This window comes from Clarias gariepinus, chromosome 7, assembly GCF_024256425.1.
Source record: "Clarias gariepinus isolate MV-2021 ecotype Netherlands chromosome 7, CGAR_prim_01v2, whole genome shotgun sequence".
NCBI lineage: Eukaryota > Metazoa > Chordata > Actinopteri > Siluriformes > Clariidae > Clarias > Clarias gariepinus.
In genome coordinates, this window is record NC_071106.1 from 18698405 (window position 1) to 18716113 (window position 17709).

General features: G+C 38.6%; 1 protein-coding gene across 2 annotated transcripts in view; it reads left to right on the forward strand.

The window, feature by feature from the left end:
• Positions 1 to 16296, forward strand: part of siah1 (siah E3 ubiquitin protein ligase 1) — a 28548-nt gene extending 12252 nt beyond the window's left edge. For both annotated transcript variants that reach the window (XM_053501068.1, XM_053501067.1), the window contains exons 2-3: positions 1293 to 1349; positions 14154 to 16296. In XM_053501068.1, the coding sequence (XP_053357043.1) occupies positions 1340 to 1349; positions 14154 to 14992 (849 nt within the window). In that variant the 5' untranslated portion in view covers positions 1293 to 1339 and the 3' untranslated portion in view covers positions 14993 to 16296. The remainder of the gene's footprint in view (positions 1 to 1292; positions 1350 to 14153) is intronic.
• The last annotated feature ends 1413 nt before the right edge of the window (positions 16297 to 17709 follow it).

Below are 17709 nucleotides of genomic sequence, written 5' to 3' on the forward strand. Positions count from 1 at the left end.
AGCTCTTTAAAAATATTTATCATTATTGATAGTTATTTAATTCATTGATCTTTAGTAATTATGTTATCCTGGTCAGTGCCAGCGTGTGCCAAACGTTTTCAAATGGAAAATTCAGTTTCCTGTCACACTGACTCAAACAATTTTCTTTAAAATATATATTTTTTATTTATATCTGTTTAGATTTTAGGTGGTTAAATGTTCCAATTCTACTCTCTATAATCCTGCACCCTTAAACTGTTCACTCAGCACAACATTTACGTTTGTTTTGAAATGTAACAAATCACGTTAATAACACACAAAACAGACAGGACATATTTATTGTGGATGCTTTGACATCAAAGTATATGCGCAAAGAAAAAGAAACTTCAGTCTAGTTTTAAAAAAGCTTTGTCAGTGACAAAGATACTGTGTGGTGTGTTTTTTTTTTTTTTTTCTTTTTTTTTTTTTTTTTTAAAGGTGGGCCCAAACATGGAGGGAAAAGAAATCTGCATTGTTTTTTTTGTCCATAAGTAGGATACACATATCTAGACATGGTATACATTTTCTACCGTTAGAACTTTCTGCTAAATCTGATTACTCTAGGAGTCACATGCTGTGTTGAAATTTGTAAATATACTTTTTATTTCCTGGTTCTCTAGTCATTTTTCATCAGCTAATCATTATCAACTTTAAAGTACACAAGCTTTTAAACTGCTGAATATTTTAACCAGAAATTGAGATTTATATAAATAAAAGCAAACTTCCTCTGTCTTAACAAGCTGCTCCATGTTCAGGCCTCTTTTGTGTTTCTTGAATGAATTGTGCAGCGATTAATTTTAGCCTATTTTAACCTATTTGAGACCAAAATTTTCTCATGCAAGGACATTTTTTTCCCCCCTTCTTCTTTTTTTGTACTACACCGTCTGTCTTCAAACACTCATCTTATGATGAACATTTAGGTATAGTTATTTTGCCAAAATTCTTTCTGTTTGAAGACATGGGTTAAATTAATAGCTATCAAGTGCTCATAAAGAGAACCAATAAGGAGAAATTGAAGTATTCACTAAAGTGGAGTCCAGGTCTCAGAAGGTTAACACACATGTTTAGGGGGGAAATGTTATGTTTACTTGTCAGTGCAAGCCTTCAAGTCCTATTCAAGGCAGGTTGTCATATGGGTTCATCTTTCAGGTAAAGCCAGTCTTGTTGAATAGAAAAGGTAACTTGCCTAACGGCAGCTTAGCACATGGGTCACTTAATAGAGCTCAGGAAGTTTGTTTCATTATGTATTCCTGTTTTTTCTTTTTTCTTTGCAGAGGTCCACACATTTCAAGAGAAGAAAATAGCCTTACTGGGGAATCATATGGACGAAGGTACAGTGAATTCCCGATATAATTAATTTTTTTGAAGGTTAACTGAATGTTAGATCTGTTGTTAAACTGAAACATACTTCAAGTCTAAATATGTGGAGTGAAAAGAAGTTTGAAAATTTTGGTGATGGAGAAGGAGGGGACTAGATAATTGAAGAGTGTGTCTTTCACTCTGACTTAGCCCTGTAATCTCCCTCCATCAGCATCTGGAGGATCAGGGCAGGTCCGTGACATCAAACCCCCATGCCCTGTGACCCATTGCTGGCACTCACAGCGTGGGGAGCAGTAATGGTGTGCTGTTTCAGCCTGCCCTCAGTACTCCACAACACCAGCTCTCTCTCTCTCTTATCTCATTTTAAACTTGCTTTTTGCTACTGGTGCTGGTAAATGACTGTCTGAACATGTCAGAGTTGTGTGCTGGCAAACTACTGCAATATTTTTGTTTTTACCAATTAACAAAATGTAGTGCCTTACAGATAAAGGTTTGCACAAGCATCTAAATGATCACATGATTTGCCGATGTATTTATATGTAGCAGGTCTAAGAATTTATTGGGCACTGCAGTGCTTTACTGTGATTCACACTTGTTGTATGCGCAACCCAACCCATAACCGCAACTTTTGTGGTGTTTCTGTAGTTTGTGGACATACATGCGGGAAGTTGTAAAGAAAAATGGAGCAGGGTTTTACAGTTTTACCACAAGCGTTTATTAATTTACAGTATTGGAAAATAATCAGCCTGTAAACCTACTTTTAAAGTGAGTAGTTTCAAAGCGTAGTGATGCATTAAACCCAACATGTTGTAGAATGGAACATGAATTGGAAAATTATAGCCTTAAAACAATTGTGTAATAATTTACTCCACAAATCTACTGTTCGTTTAACCCGTCATTTTAAAAGCCTTATTTTAAAGACCTTTTTTTTTTTTTTTTTTTCACCATATTTAGTTATTTAGGCAGGGTCACTGAGTATCTGGTTTCTCAACACTGCTCCTGTTATCATAATATTCACCAGGAGCCAGTTTGGAATAAAACTTAAAAGATAAAGTTAAATCTGCACTGTACCTGCCAGAGCGTGTTTACTTTTGTTTTTTGTTTTTTTTCCCATCTTTTCTTCTGCATTGTCTTTGTGGACATACAGTATGCAGTCTAGACAATCACAGGAAATCAATAATCCTGGTGGACTGAAATAATCAGATGTAGGCTGTAGCGTCATGGAGCAGACAGTTAGGATAATACTTAAACGTCTCAGCAAATGGTCAACTTTTTCTAAATGAAATCTCCAGGCATCACTGGTGGCCCAATGTCTATCTTTGTGTTTATGACGGGCACATTACTGATAAATGTTTTTGATTTTTATGTTCATATTATGCTAAAATTTATCAAACTTCTGAATCTGGAAAAATCGGCACAGTTGCATACAATTGTTGGTCTAAGGGAGATAATACAATGCAACATCAGAAAGTGCTCGTTTCCAAACTAAGTGCATCATGCACCAATGAACAAAACCCAAGATTAAACTCTGCGCAATTAATTAAGTCGGACCTAAAGTGAAGAGTCTCGCCTGGACCTTTAGTCGTTTTTGAAGGTCAGAAACCTTTATGCTCTTTTGCCAACTCTTGTTTGTTTAATCTTTACCCTGTCATGTCCGATGAACACAATTTACTGTTTAGGTTTTTGTGCAGGGGGACTTATGCAAAAATATTTGAGTTGTAGGTATTTAAGTGGTGGGGTAAAATAATATAATATTTTTCAGGAGAATGCTGACCTACTGTAAAGATAGTATAACTTTATCATATTGCAGTATTGTGATGTAAGCAGTAGTAATGCTTTAAACAACAAGAAACATGACTATGATTTGCAGAGTGAAGGCTTGTTGGTGACGTTGTGACAACAGATTAGCTCTTACAGCAAAAATCAAATCATGTGGGGGGGGGGGGGGTGAAAGTGAATAGTACATCCAATAAGGGGGTCTCTGCTAGTTTATTCTTCTGTGTTAAAGTGACTGGAGCATAATTTAAAGATGAGTGAGCATTGAGTAACATGGGGTGAAAAATCGATTCAGTTATGCATCACGATTCTTTTGTTTATACCCATATCTGACCTTTGAGGTGAGACGTGGTAATTGGCACAGCGAGCTACCACAAGTGACTGCTCGATGTTCTGCCAGGTCCCCTTAAGGGCCGGTCAAAAAATTCATTGTTGAATTTTTCATGCGGAAAGATTGAAAACCTAGTGACTACGCCAAATCTCACGATGAATCCTGATGAACTGTACTTATAGCCACTGCACGAAGCCACGCCAACGCTGCATGGATGAAATAGGCGTGTTAGCAATTCATGCAACACCACGCTCACTCAAATAAATTTTGTTATTCATTTTTGAAAACATTTATAATTGTGCAAATCACCAGCGTGTCATCAGCCATGACAAGTGATCCGCGTGGAACATACAGGTTTTTATGGCAGTTCATTATCGAATATGCTATGCATTAAAAAGCAAAAAAAACATTTTTCTTTAAACCCTGTGAGCAAACTAGCCTCTATACCCACTAATTTCACACAGTTACATCAGACTTAAAACACCATGGGCACAAATTGGTCTCAAGACTTGCATGTTAGAAGCCACGCATGGCTGTGTGCTTACAAATGCTTAACAGGCACTCAAGTGGATTTTTTTTTTTTTTAGACTTTGAAGGCATTTGAGAAGATAAGTGTTGCAGTATCTTTATAATCCTAAATTACTTGATTTAGTGTCCAGGTTGGAAACACAATTTTTCCCTCACACTGGCATCCTGTGTGATGGGAATGAAATATTTTGTTATTGCTTATTATAGTGGATTCCGGAGATATTTCTCTGCTAATTTGTGAAGCTGCTGAATAAAGCTAAGCTATAAAACTTGAGTTCTTACAATTTAAACAAAATCGAAAAAAGGATTGAATTGGAATATTAATAAAATCTTGATATTTTAAGAAACGCAATATAAATCTAATCAAAACCTACAGTCATGTTTAAACGTTTTAGTACCCCATCTTTTTATTCACACACACAAATCATCTGATCTTAGTGTGTCTCAAATACAACCTCAAACATACCTTAACTTTTTTTAACAAAAGAATGGAATTAAAATAAAATTTAAATAAAAAAAATTTTAATGTGTAAAAAATCTTGTACATTATACATGTACAACATATCTTGTTTGAAAAAAGGCTTTTGATTACAAAACTGAAAAAAGGTTAGACCTGAATGTCTTCATGATAAAATCTCTGATGCAAGTTAACTGCACAATCAATTTTTTCAGGTTTGTTTTCTTGTTTCACATCACACGTGGTAATATGATCTAAAGATTAAAGATGCTAAAAGATTTATGTACTACTTCTACACGACTCTCTTTAGAGATAGGTGATGTCTACTAATACATCTAGGTATACAGGCATGGCATTCTGGGAAACATGTAGGAAGCAGAGGAAACTAAAGAGGGGAAAAAGACTAGTATGTAAAGAATGTGCTGGATTTTTCCTTTAATTTGGCTTGGGACAATACAGAATGAAAACATGCTTAAAGATTTGCAGTCACAGAAATCTGAGCCAAGCCTTAGGTTTAGGAACCTTTTACTGGTTTCTTTATTACATGCTGATCCTTATATACAGGAGTTGATTTACCGAAAATAAGATAAGGCATTATTTCATTGTTTTTTTTTAGATTTAGGCATTTGGCAGACGAGTTGAGGGCCTTGCTCAAGGGCCCAACAGTGGCAACTTGGTGGTTGTGGGGTTTGAACCTGGTATCTTCCGAACCATAGTCAAATGCCTTAACCACTGAGCTAGCCCTGGCCTAGGGTTGTGCCGATAGACGATACTATTGTCTATCGACGATAGTCTCGTCTATCGACGATAGTCAGCTATATGGACGATACAGATGTCGCCATTAAAAACCCACGTTTCAAGAAAAGGAATCCCGTGACTTGCCACGGCTGCGCACGGCAAGCTGTGAAAATGCCCTTCATTACCTGTAGGGGGCAGTCGTGTTTCAGTCTGAAGTATTGTGTGTCTACTGAAGCCGAAAATGTGTTCTCTCTTCTAGTCACCCATTGACAGCAAGCGACAGAGCTCATAAACATGTCGAGCTCAAACTGTAAATACTGATAAGTATTAATTCTTCATTTTCTTCTCTCCTTCAATGATGATACTTCTTCGACAGCGCTTTCTTCATTCAGTATAATTATTATTAGTAGTACTGCTCCGAATTTATTATTGTGATTTTTCCTTATTATTATTGTAACGCACCCGCGCGTGTGTGCAAAAAAACTACAATGAGGTATGATATGTTAGCCTAAAACAATTGTTTTATTGTGTTTATGCGCTTTAAATATACACTAAACAATAAACACTGCCTTGTGCAAAGTGAAAGTGAGTTGCGCGTGCAACTTTTTGATCAAAAGGCTGATAAACGCGTGCGCAGATATGAGCAGATTTATCGATAAAACAACAGACATGAAATGAAAAAAAAAAACCCCACAAAAATATGTACTACTCTCTGAATACAACGCGACAGCACGCAGAATCCCTGGGCTTTGACTACTATCGTGTATCGGCGATCTTACAGGCTGACGATAGGACGATATGACAATGGGCATATCGCGCAACCCTACCCTGGCCCCTTATTTAGTGATCTAAAAGATAACTGATTCTGCACACACATTAAGCTTTTTTTGTTTGTTTTTTTTTGCCAAGTAACAAGGGCTTACTTTTTTCTTTTTTTTGCCTTACTTTTTTGCTACATTATCAGTATAGCTCCAGTGAAGAGTGAAGTAAACAGATGCGTCTTGGATGTATTGCTACCTTTTAGCAAGGTTTTTTTTGTGGTCTAAACGCTGCATTTTTCTAAGGCTGTGTTTTAACACAAAGTAGATGCAATGTTATCGAAGTCTTGTATTACGAATTCCAAATCTGTAAAAGTAGTGGTTTTTTTTTTTTTCTTTTCTTTTTTTTTTGTATATAGGTCCTGAATATTTGTGGTTATTATTTACATAGTTGATGACGGTTGAGTACGGCACAAACTTTCTTGACCACTACTGTCAGTATAGTTTGTAATCATGTTTTAACAAGCCTTGTCATACAGACATTCATTACTGTTGCTGAAGTGGCTTCCTCTGAGGATACAAGATTTCCTGTGTTGTGTGATGGGCTACAGACTTTCCACTTGCACAGCAGTTCAGTTCAGCACTTTCCTGGAATAAAGGGTGTGACGGGACTTCTGGGTCTCAGACAGCTGTTTTTATTACAAAGAAAACCAGGAATGCCACAGGACAGATTCTCAAATTTGAGTTTTAAAAAAGTTGGTAATTCAAGGGGAAATAAACCTCTCACACTAACACTAAGGGGTTCGCCAAATCTTCCTCTTTTTTTTTTCCTTCTTTTAAATAGTATAACTGCTGTGTTTTTAATTCATGTTAATAACCTACTAAACTACCTGGAACCCCCAGTGTGTTTTTCTCTTGTGTTCCTCAAAAATCAGATGTAACACAATGTACAATGTTTCTTGCTAGTAACTTTATATTGGCATAATGGGATAATCCAGTTTATATTTCGGAGAAATTCAACCCAAATTCCAAAAACGTTTGGGGTGGGGGTGGGGTGGGGGGGGGTTGGGGGGGGGATTCACATTGTATTATATTGAAAACTTTTAACCAACTATTATTTGATTTACCATGTGAATTTTTCATGTAAATATGCACTTGTTTTAAATCTGGTGGCTGCAACATCCTACAAAAAAAGTTGGGACAGGGTTATTTTAAGACTAATAACAATGTGATATGGTGATTAAAGACAAGTGCTTTTAGACAGATGAACCAATTGTTATAGTAACCAGAAGTTTTAAAGAAAGGCCTAGTCCTTCTGGAGCAAGGATGGGACGAGGCTCATCGATTTTCCAACAGATTCACCAGCAATATGTCCAATTTTTTAAGGATAACCTTCCCCAATGTCATTACAATACATTATCAAGAAATTTAAGGAAACCAGTCAAATCTTAATCCTTATACAGGAACAAAACCCACTTCTGAATATGTGTGATCTCCGATCTGTCTGGCGTCATTGTCTTAAACTACATGCTCCTCCATTATGAGGAATCACTTTGGTAAAACACTGTCTATTAATCATTTGTCACTTGTTCAAAAAAATCATCTAAAAGCTTAATGAATACATCAGTACTCTCCAGAGGTGTCAAAGACTTTGGCTTTGTCTCTGTCTCATCTGGGAAGGACACTGGCACACTGGAAATATGTTTTGTAGTCAAACAAGTCATCTTTTAAAGTAGTTTTTAGAAACAACAGCCGTCATGTTTTCTGTTAAAGAGGAAAAGGACAATCCAAGCTGTTATCAGCATCAGGTCCAAAAGCCAGCATCAGTCATGGTATGGGGTGTGCCAGTGCCCATGGCATGGGTAAACTGACTATCTGTGAAGACACCAGTAATGCAGAAAAATATGTTCCTTTTAAAGCAACGTATGCTGCCATCCAAACACCATCTTTTTTTAGAAACATCCCAGTATATTCCAGCATTACAACACTAAACCGCATTCTGCTTGGATTACATGTGCATGACTGCTAAACACACGGAATTTGTGTTGCATTATGAAGTGCAAAATATAGCAACAAAGGCCCTGCACAATTGCACAGCTGTTAGACCTGCGTAATGTAAAAATGAAAGAAACACGCAAGCTAAACTTGATCAACTGGCGTTTTTAGTGTCCAAATGCTTAGTCTTACCAAAGATGTTACAAATCAATGAACAGTCAACTGTCCTTACTTTTTTTTTTTAAAGAATGTTCCAGCCACCCGATTTGAAATTATTGCATTTTTTAAAAAACAAATAATTAATTTCATATATTAAATTATCAAATAGTTGTAGATATTTCAATATAGTACAAGGTGACTTTACTTTTTTTACTTTTTTAATTTCCTTACTGTCCCAACTTTTTTGGAATGCCCTTTGTATTTATAAAAACATAAGTTAAAGTGGTATATTGTGAATTATTTTGGGTGTTAAAAGTCTAAGTCATGTTTTAATTTAACATTTTTTGTTCTTTTTTTGTTTTCTTTTTTTTAATTCAGTCAGTAAGCTGCAGGAGATATTTTCAATATCCTTAGAATTACTATTTTCAATGATCACCAATCAGAACCTACAGTATATGAGCATACTCTACATCATCTTAGTTGGAACAAACCAATATTAGATTTTACTATACGGAGCTCAAAACAAAGACTTAACAACAGAGATTTGGAGGAAAAGGTCGTCTTTTGGTCATGTTTTTCATTGTGGTTGAAGTTGATTGATTGTAATTTAGGCTCCTCATTAGTATCGTGAAACATCTGCAAGCGCTCTGGGTCTTGGAAAGAGATATAACAATAATATTTCCAGCATGTGTTTGTAACCAGAAACTAATATGTTCTGTTTTGACTGGATAAAAGTCCCAGACACACTTGTATTTCGGTGAAGAAAGCATGTAGTGTAATTATGACTGATTTGCATGAGTGATTACATGGCCCTTACATGATTTCTTGTATGTTACGTACACCTCACGTACAGGTCACATGACCATAACATGTATATGGTCTGTCTGTGTGCTTAACAACCTACACAAAAGATTTAGAAGCATTGCTTCTTCGTAAAGTCTCTTATATAGTTTTAACATCTTTTCTATGTTCTGCTGGCTGTAACTTGGTTTTAGGAATCGTAGAGAACTGCATTTTCTGGATTTTCTCCATACTGAAGAAAAAGTATAAAGCCATATCTCCAATGTGATATAAATGAATACTTACCAATATAATTAAATTGGCAGGATTATACTATATATTAGCTGCAGTTGTTTTTGCTGAATTTTTTGTAGCATGAAAAAGTGCTGCAAATGTCTCAAATACCTGGACTCCATATTAACATCAATTAACACCAACTGTTATAGCTCAACTGGCTGCCACCTAACACACTGTATAAATGCAGATCAATTCCTGCTTTCTATTTCACCCAAATCAGGATGCGTTCCCTGTTAAGTCTGGTTCCTCTTAAGGTTTCTTCCTATTACCATCTCTGGGAGTTTTTCCTGTCGCCCGCGGCATAATTGGGCTTCACCTGGGACGATCTGCTCATTTTGATTCATACACATTCACATTCCATACAGACTTAAATAATTCTTTTGATTGTGTAAAGTTGCTTTGCGACAAAGACAATTGTTAAAAGCACTATGCAAATAAAATTGAATTAAATTAAAAAGTAAGCATACTTTTTTCAGATACATAAAAAAAGACAATTTGACAGACGCAGGGATCTGAGTAAAATTCCAGAGATGCGTTAGTAAGAAACACTAATTTTTGTATTTTTTATTTTTCAAATGGATGAATCAAGGGTGGGGTTGTTTGTTTTTTGTTTTTTCAGGGGCGGGGGGAGGGGGGTTTAAAGGGTGTTTGTACGATATTGCATGCTGAGTGTTTCTACTACTTAGGTATTTTTAGATTTTGCTATTTAGTAACACCAATGTCTTTAAATTTAAGAAATGTGAGGTGTCTGACAAGTACATGGGGGAAAACGACTGAACAATAGATTATATGCAGAACAGTGATGGATCTACAAAGTACACTAATTCTAGACAGAAATTATATGGCTTTAAGCTATGCAGTAATAATTCAGACTCCTCCAGAAAGCAGCCCAGACCGCAGGCGTATTTTTGTCTTACTTCATTTCAGTGATTAAGCAGCAGTGACTCAGCAGAAACTGTTTGATCACTGGATTGTTTGGCGTACAGTTGCGTATTGGCGTCATCTTCTATACTGAGACAGTCAAGAATTAATTGATCTGTTAATTTATGGATTTTCCTCACTGACACCATCACCAAGCTGGGCTTTAACAGAGCATACTTCATTTACCCTCACATCCTCAACCTACAGTGGTGTGAAAAACTATTTGCCCCCTTCCTGATTTCTTATTCTTTTGCATGTTTGTCACACTTAAATGTTTCTGATCATCAAACACATTTAACTATTAGTCAAAGATAACACAAGTAAACACAAAATGCAGTTTTTAAATGATGGTTTTTATTATTTAGGGAGAAAAAAAATCCAAACTTACATGGCCCTGTGTGAAAAAGTAATTGCCCCCTGAACCTAATAACTGATTGGGCCACCCTTAGCAGCAATAACTGCAATCAAGTGTTTGCGATAACTTGCAACGAGTCTTTTACAGAGCTCTGGAGGAATTTTGGCCCACTCATCTTTGCAGAATTGTTGTAACTCAGCTTTATTTGAGAGTTTTCTAGCATGAACCGCCTTTTTAAGGTCATGCCACAACATCTCAATAGGATTCAGGTCAGGACTTTGACTAGGCCACTCCAAAGTCTTCATTTTGTTTTTCTTCAGCCATTCAGAGGTGGATTTGCTGGTGTGTTTTGGGTCATTGTCCTGCTGCAGCACCAAAGATCGCTTCAGCTTGAGTTGACCAACAGATGGCCGGACATTCTCCTTCAGGATTTTTTGGTAGACAGTAGAATTCATGGTTCCATCTATCACAGCAAGCCTTCCAGGTCCTAAAGCAGCAAAACAACCCCAGACCATCACACTACCACCACCATATTTTACTGTTGGTATGGTGTTCTTTTTCTGAAATGCTGTGTTACTTTTACGCCAGATGTAACGGGACACGCACCTTCCAAAAAGTTAAACTTTTGTCTCGTCGGTCCACAAGGTATATTCCCAAAAGTCTTGGCAATCATTGAGATGTTTTTTAGCAAAATTGAGACGAGCCTTGATGTTCTTTTTGCTTAAGTGGTTTGCGCCTTGGAAATCTGCCATGCAGGCCGTTTTTGCCCAGTCTCTTTCTTATGGTGGAGTCGTGAACACTGACCTTAATTGAGGCAAGTGAGGCCTGCAGTTCTTTAGTTGTTGTCCTGGGGTCTTTTGTGGCCTCTCGGATGAGTTGTCTCTGCGCTCTTGGGGTAATTTTGGTCGGCTGGCCACTCCTGGGAAGGTTCACCACTGTTCCATGTTTTTGCCATTTGTGGATGATGGCTCTCACTGTGGTTCGCTGGAGTCCCAAGGCTTTGGAAATGGCTTTATAACCTTTACCAGCCTGATAGATCTCAATTACTTTTGTTCTCATTTTTTTCTGAATTTCTTTGGATCTTGGCATAATGTCTAGCTTTTGAGGTGCTTTTGGTCTACTTCTCTGTGTCAGGTAGCTCCTATTTAAGTGATTTCTTGATTGAAACAGTTGTGGCAGTAATCAGGCCTGAGGGTGACTACAGAAATTGAACTTTTAACTGTGATAAACCACAGTTAAGTTATTTTTTAACAAGGGGGGGGGGGGCAATTACTTTTTCACACAGGGCCATGTAGATTTGGAGTTTTTTTTCTCCCTTAATAACATAATCTTCATTTAAAAACTGCATTTTGTGTTCAATTATGTTATCTTTGACTAATAGTTAACGGTTTTTAATGATCAGAAACATTTAAGTGTGACAAACATGCAAAAGAATAAGAAATCAGGAAGGGGGCAAATAGTTTTTCACACCACTGTATATCATTTAGACTTGTTCACTACATCTACTGTCAAAAGATGGATTTTTGCTTATCAGCACTGTCTGCTGCAGTCTTTCTCAGGAGCTGGCACTCACCGAGCGCTGGTGTCATTTAACAGAAGGCGGACACACTGCACTGTTTTCAGTATTTCAGCAGCTCTTCACAGGTCATCGACAAATTGTGTTGTTTTCTGCCTTATTGGTGGGTTTTTGGATTCAGGGCGGGAATGGCAATATGTTTTCAAATCCTTTTGACAATTTGTATGCTTCATTTTAAAAATCATACACACTGGACAGTTTATTCATAACGGAAAATGTGAAACAAATGAGCTGTTAGGGGTAGAAAAACAACCTGAAGGTCCTGTAAGCACTGGCTACACCAATTAGGCTTCTTCTCCAAGCTTTAGGCTGTGTATTTAGTGCTGGCTAAAGGCTTCGTGTGCTCTGTGCTAATTTTGGCAAGAGACTGAGCAGCTCAGCTAGAGGGATAAAAATACACAGGGCTTTATCACAGTAGATATGTTTACAAGCTGCCTATAAGACATGTACGTTCTCTCTCTCACACACACACATGCGCGCACCACACACACACACACACACACACACACACACACACTTCTTTATTTCCACTCTGATCTCTGATTTTCTGCTCTCTGTACTGTCCCCTGTTCACACTGTAAATAAAGCGCCAAGACAGCCAGATAAACATCCTTTCTTCAACCATGACTCTGAAGACATTAGATGCTATTGCACAGGTTTATTAGCTTTAGAAAGGGTGAAAGAATGATACCACAGTACAGGTAAGATGTCTACAGATAGCTGGAGATTGCATTTGAAGTTGCCATGTGGTCATCTACTCTGTACTGTGACATCGTCCTTTCACTCTTTATAAAGCCAGAGATCTTGTCGCATGGATGCCCCGTGTGATCTGCCTGGGATGCGTGTGGTGACTGGGGACGGTTCCACTTTACCATGAAGACAGTCCTGTCCTCAGCTGATGTAGACAGCTGTTTTCTGAGGACTTGTGACTTCAGTCGCTCAATAATTCAGGACTGGAGTTTCCTACAGCCTACCTGAGCCTCCAATATTAACTTAAACACATCTCCTGTTATACTAAACTTCCAGTTTCACGCAGTATGATGCAGATCAATCCCAGGGTGTTACCCTGTTTAGTCAGGTTCCTCTCAAGGTTTCTTCCTATTACCATCTCAGGGAGTTTTTCCTTGCCATTGTTGCCATCGTCCTCAGCTTGCTCATCAGGGACAATCTTATCATTTTGATTCAAACACATTCACATTTCATACAAACTTAAATAATTATTTTTATTGTGTAAAGCTGCTTTGCAACAATGTCAACTGTTAAAAGGACTATACAAATAAAATTGAATTGAATTTTCTTCCATGATATCAGCTCATTCTCTTTGGCATAACAGTGTTGTTTTTGAGATGGATAGCCAAAAAGAAAGAGAGCAAGATGTTTATCTTCAGCAAACCATGCTCCCGTGAACTGGGTTGTGCTAGAGGCAGATGCGTGTAGATTACATAAAGCAGCACAGTGTGAACACTGGGTCACACCCTGCTTTTGCCATGCAGCAGGGAAAAATCCAGCCATGATCTTGGGCCTCCTCTCTATACACACACACACACACACACACACACACATACACACCGCAGCCTGTTGCCATAGGAACACTCCTTTAGCAGGCATGCGCTTTAGAGGCTGCCCATGTCTGCGTTCTCTATTTCTGTCTTTTTACAAAAGTGTAGAAATTGTTTGTACCAAAAATAGACACCTCAAGCATATCCCTGAGGCCTATGTCTGACTTTACCATAGAAAGTAGACCACAATATACGGCAACTGCTAAGTTCAAATAAGCAAATATGCTGTTATCTAGACAATAAATAGCCCTGCTATGTTGTCCTTGATTTGTAATAAATAAGCAGGTAAACAGTCTGTTAAAAGGCAGAATTTGATGTGTGTGTTGGCAGCATCATCAGTCTGGGATTACAATTGCACCCAGACAAATTTCTCCTAATGAATCCATGTGTCTTACTCACCATTATTTGTTTTTGACAATCTCTTATGTTTTTTTTTTTTTTTTTTGTCTTTATGGTGTGTAATTCTGTCTTCTCCTTTGTCTCCCCTTTTCATTTTCCTCTTTGCTATCACCCACTTCCTTTTCCTGCCCCTTACACCCTACCTTCTTTTCTCACTGTCCTCATTTCTACCTGTCCGTTCTTCAGAAATGAGTCGCCAGACTGCCACCGCGCTGCCCACAGGAACCTCAAAGTGCGCCCCCTCCCAGCGTGTGAATACTACAGCCTCCAACAGTGACCTGGCCAGCCTGTTCGAGTGCCCGGTGTGTTTTGACTATGTGCTGCCTCCAATCCTGCAATGCCAGAGCGGCCATCTGGTGTGCAGCAACTGCCGGCCCAAACTGACGTGCTGTCCGACGTGCCGCGGCCCATTGGGCTCCATCCGTAACCTGGCTATGGAAAAGGTGGCCAACTCGGTGCTCTTCCCATGCAAGTACGCCTCGTCGGGCTGCGAAGTGACGCTGCCGCACACAGACAAGGCCGAGCACGAGGAGCTATGCGAGTTTCGGCCGTACTCGTGCCCATGTCCAGGTGCTTCGTGCAAATGGCAGGGGTCTCTGGACGCCGTCATGCCACATTTGTTGCACCAGCACAAGTCTATTACCACGCTGCAGGGCGAGGACATAGTCTTTCTGGCCACGGACATCAACCTGCCTGGTGCGGTCGACTGGGTCATGATGCAGTCCTGCTTCGGTTTCCATTTCATGCTGGTGCTGGAAAAGCAGGAGAAGTATGATGGGCACCAACAGTTCTTTGCCATCGTTCAGTTGATTGGCACACGCAAGCAGGCAGAGAACTTTGCCTACCGGCTGGAGCTGAACGGCCACCGGCGGCGCCTCACCTGGGAAGCCACGCCACGATCCATCCATGAGGGCATTGCCACAGCTATCATGAACAGTGACTGTCTAGTATTTGACACCTCCATCGCCCAGCTGTTTGCTGAAAATGGCAACTTGGGCATCAATGTCACCATATCCATGTGCTGAGGACTGTCAGATTCGCACTCACACGCACATACCCACATAGGAATACACTAAAACATTTCACAACCACAAGACACCCAGAGGTGGACACTAGGAAGGGGGTGGGGTATCTAACCTAGGAGCTTTTTGCTGTCGTACGTTCCAAGTACAGAACTGACCTTTACCAACGCTTGGCACGTCCAGCAACTGGACATTTTCCCAGGTCATCAGTTTTATGCTACAATATTATAATAAGTTAAATAATTAAACTAATGTATTCTACATTTTTTGAAAGCAAATGCCCGCAAAGATGAGCCTTGTGAAATGAACTTTCTCACACATGGCTTGTTTGTGAAAATGGGTGAAGGAATGGCACAGTAAAGTTGAGGGTTGGAGTGAAAGATACACTAGAATTGTCCTGATTTATTGTTTCCTTTTTCTTTCCTCCGACAGATTGCATTGTTAGTTCAAAAAAACAACACTAACAAATTTTTAAGTTGAAGTTCCACAGTTTTAGGTTTTAATCAAGCATTGTTCGGTCTTGTCTGATCCCCTCTCCCCCAAGAAAGGTGATGGAGATATTTGCATGACCACTGGCTGTGAGGCTTGGTGAGTTCAGATTTCATCTAAACATTTTAGTAGTTTCTCCCTGAATCGTTGTAGAGTTTCTCCTGATGTTCCTTATAAGAAGCAGTGGGGGTGAGAGTTATGAGAAGTTTCTGTATGGATTTGATGTACATACATCAGGTTTGAAGTCCTCAGAGCCACTTTTCCCTCTTAAATGTCAAAGCTTTTCCCTGCAATAGCCTACTTTTTCTGACCAGGCGCGATTGACAGGAGTTCTGTGCCTGTGAATGTCAAGTCATTGAAATGCATCATGCTTTAGTTTGACACATGTAAACATGCTCGTCTCGGTCATGTGGAAATGGTCATCTCTTCATGCGAGGCTCTGAAATATGAATCTGAATATCATGCTAGAAGTGAGCGCAATTTATACCGTTATTATTGAGAGTATTATCATTTTGTAATGACTTAAGAAAAGGAATGAAAAGGCTGTTGTAACATTGTTGCTAATCTTCAGTGTTTGTATATAGTGTTGTTCTTCAGAAGACCTCATGTCTTTTTGTTCTCTTTTTGTAAATGCAGGTTTGTTTGTTTTTTCGTATGTTTGTGTCTGTTTTTGTGAGGAGTGGGTGAAGAAAACGCCAAAACATCTCTGTGGATACATTGTACTGTTGCTGGTCCTGGTCTGTTTTTATTTTTGTTTTAATGTTTGTTTTTGTTTGTTTTGGTCTATTTTGCCATTAAATAAATCTATCTTTTTCATACCTGTTGGTTTCATGGTTTCTATACTGTAATCTCTGTTGGTGCGTTATTCGTCATGGTTCTCTGGTCTGGTCATAGAAACAAGCATGTATGTACAGGTGAGTCAACAATTATCCACACTCTGGCTGTAGCATTTATTTAAAATTTTTTTTAGAAAAGACAAATGTATTAATTTCAACATAATCTTCTTGCTTTTACACTTTGACCATCTATCAACAAGCTTTTGTAATTAAAGATCCTTTTAGGCTGAGCTGCAAGCAACGAATGCACCGCTGTCTTCACTTCATCACAAGTGAATCTTCGTCATTGTAGGGCTTCTTTCAGGGGACTAAACATGTGAATGTTCATTGGAGTAAGATCAGGACTATAGGTGTCATGTCATGCAAGATCACAACACACTTGGATAGCATTTCTCTGCATTTAATCCCAAATATAGGCTTCAGCTCTTCAATAATCATCTGAATGTAACAAGCATTATTGACTGATGAACCCTTAGACCACCAAAAAAAAAAAAGGATTGCAGCATGCTGCTGTTCTTTAGGGCAAATCACTAGTGCAGCATCACCCCCCCCCCCCCCCCCCCCACACACACACACACACCCCACAGTTACAAATTAACTGATGCAACACGTTCACACCCACAGCAGGAACTGGAGATGCCTCACTGGCCTTAAACTGTAAGGGCAAGGACAAGAAAGTTTAATAAAACCGGATATTTTTTTACTTATACTGTAGAAGCTTTGGCTAATGATTAATCTAATAATTACATTGTCTTAAGAAAGTGAGTGTAGTGCAGTGTGTTGGTCTATACTGTGATATCGGGTTACATGAATATCTTGCCATGAATATTTTTGGTTCAGGAGTTCAGTGCTCTTCACTGTGGCAATTGTAGCCAGGATAAAGTGATTTTCCAGCCCGGCCTTAGGAAAAACAGTAAGTGAGACTTAACCTCTGGATCATGACTCAGCGATTTATTGAAGTCTGCCATGTTTAAGCCAGTACTGTTCTTATAATGCACTCAGGGGAATCAAAGAACAAAGGAGAAGAGTTTTTAAAGCAATGAGATAAGCGCTTCTCATTATGTAGGTATGTACATAAATATAAATTCATATGTTTGTTTTGAGGTGTCAAACATTTCTCTAAGAAGATGAATAAAACGATGTTTATAAACATCCTTGATTTCCGTCCTCATTTCATTATTTATATTCATTAAATATAGTCATTGCAAAGAAAAGGAACGAGAAGGCACAGTAAAAAATAAATTCAGAGCACCCAGGGTTTTAATTAAAAATCATGTTTAATATGACATAAGGGTCATATTCATATTTATCGATGAATAATAAAAAATGCTGGACTGTTTTCTGTTCAGCGATACGGTGGCACTGTCGCCTTGCACCTCCAGGGTCTGGGTTTGA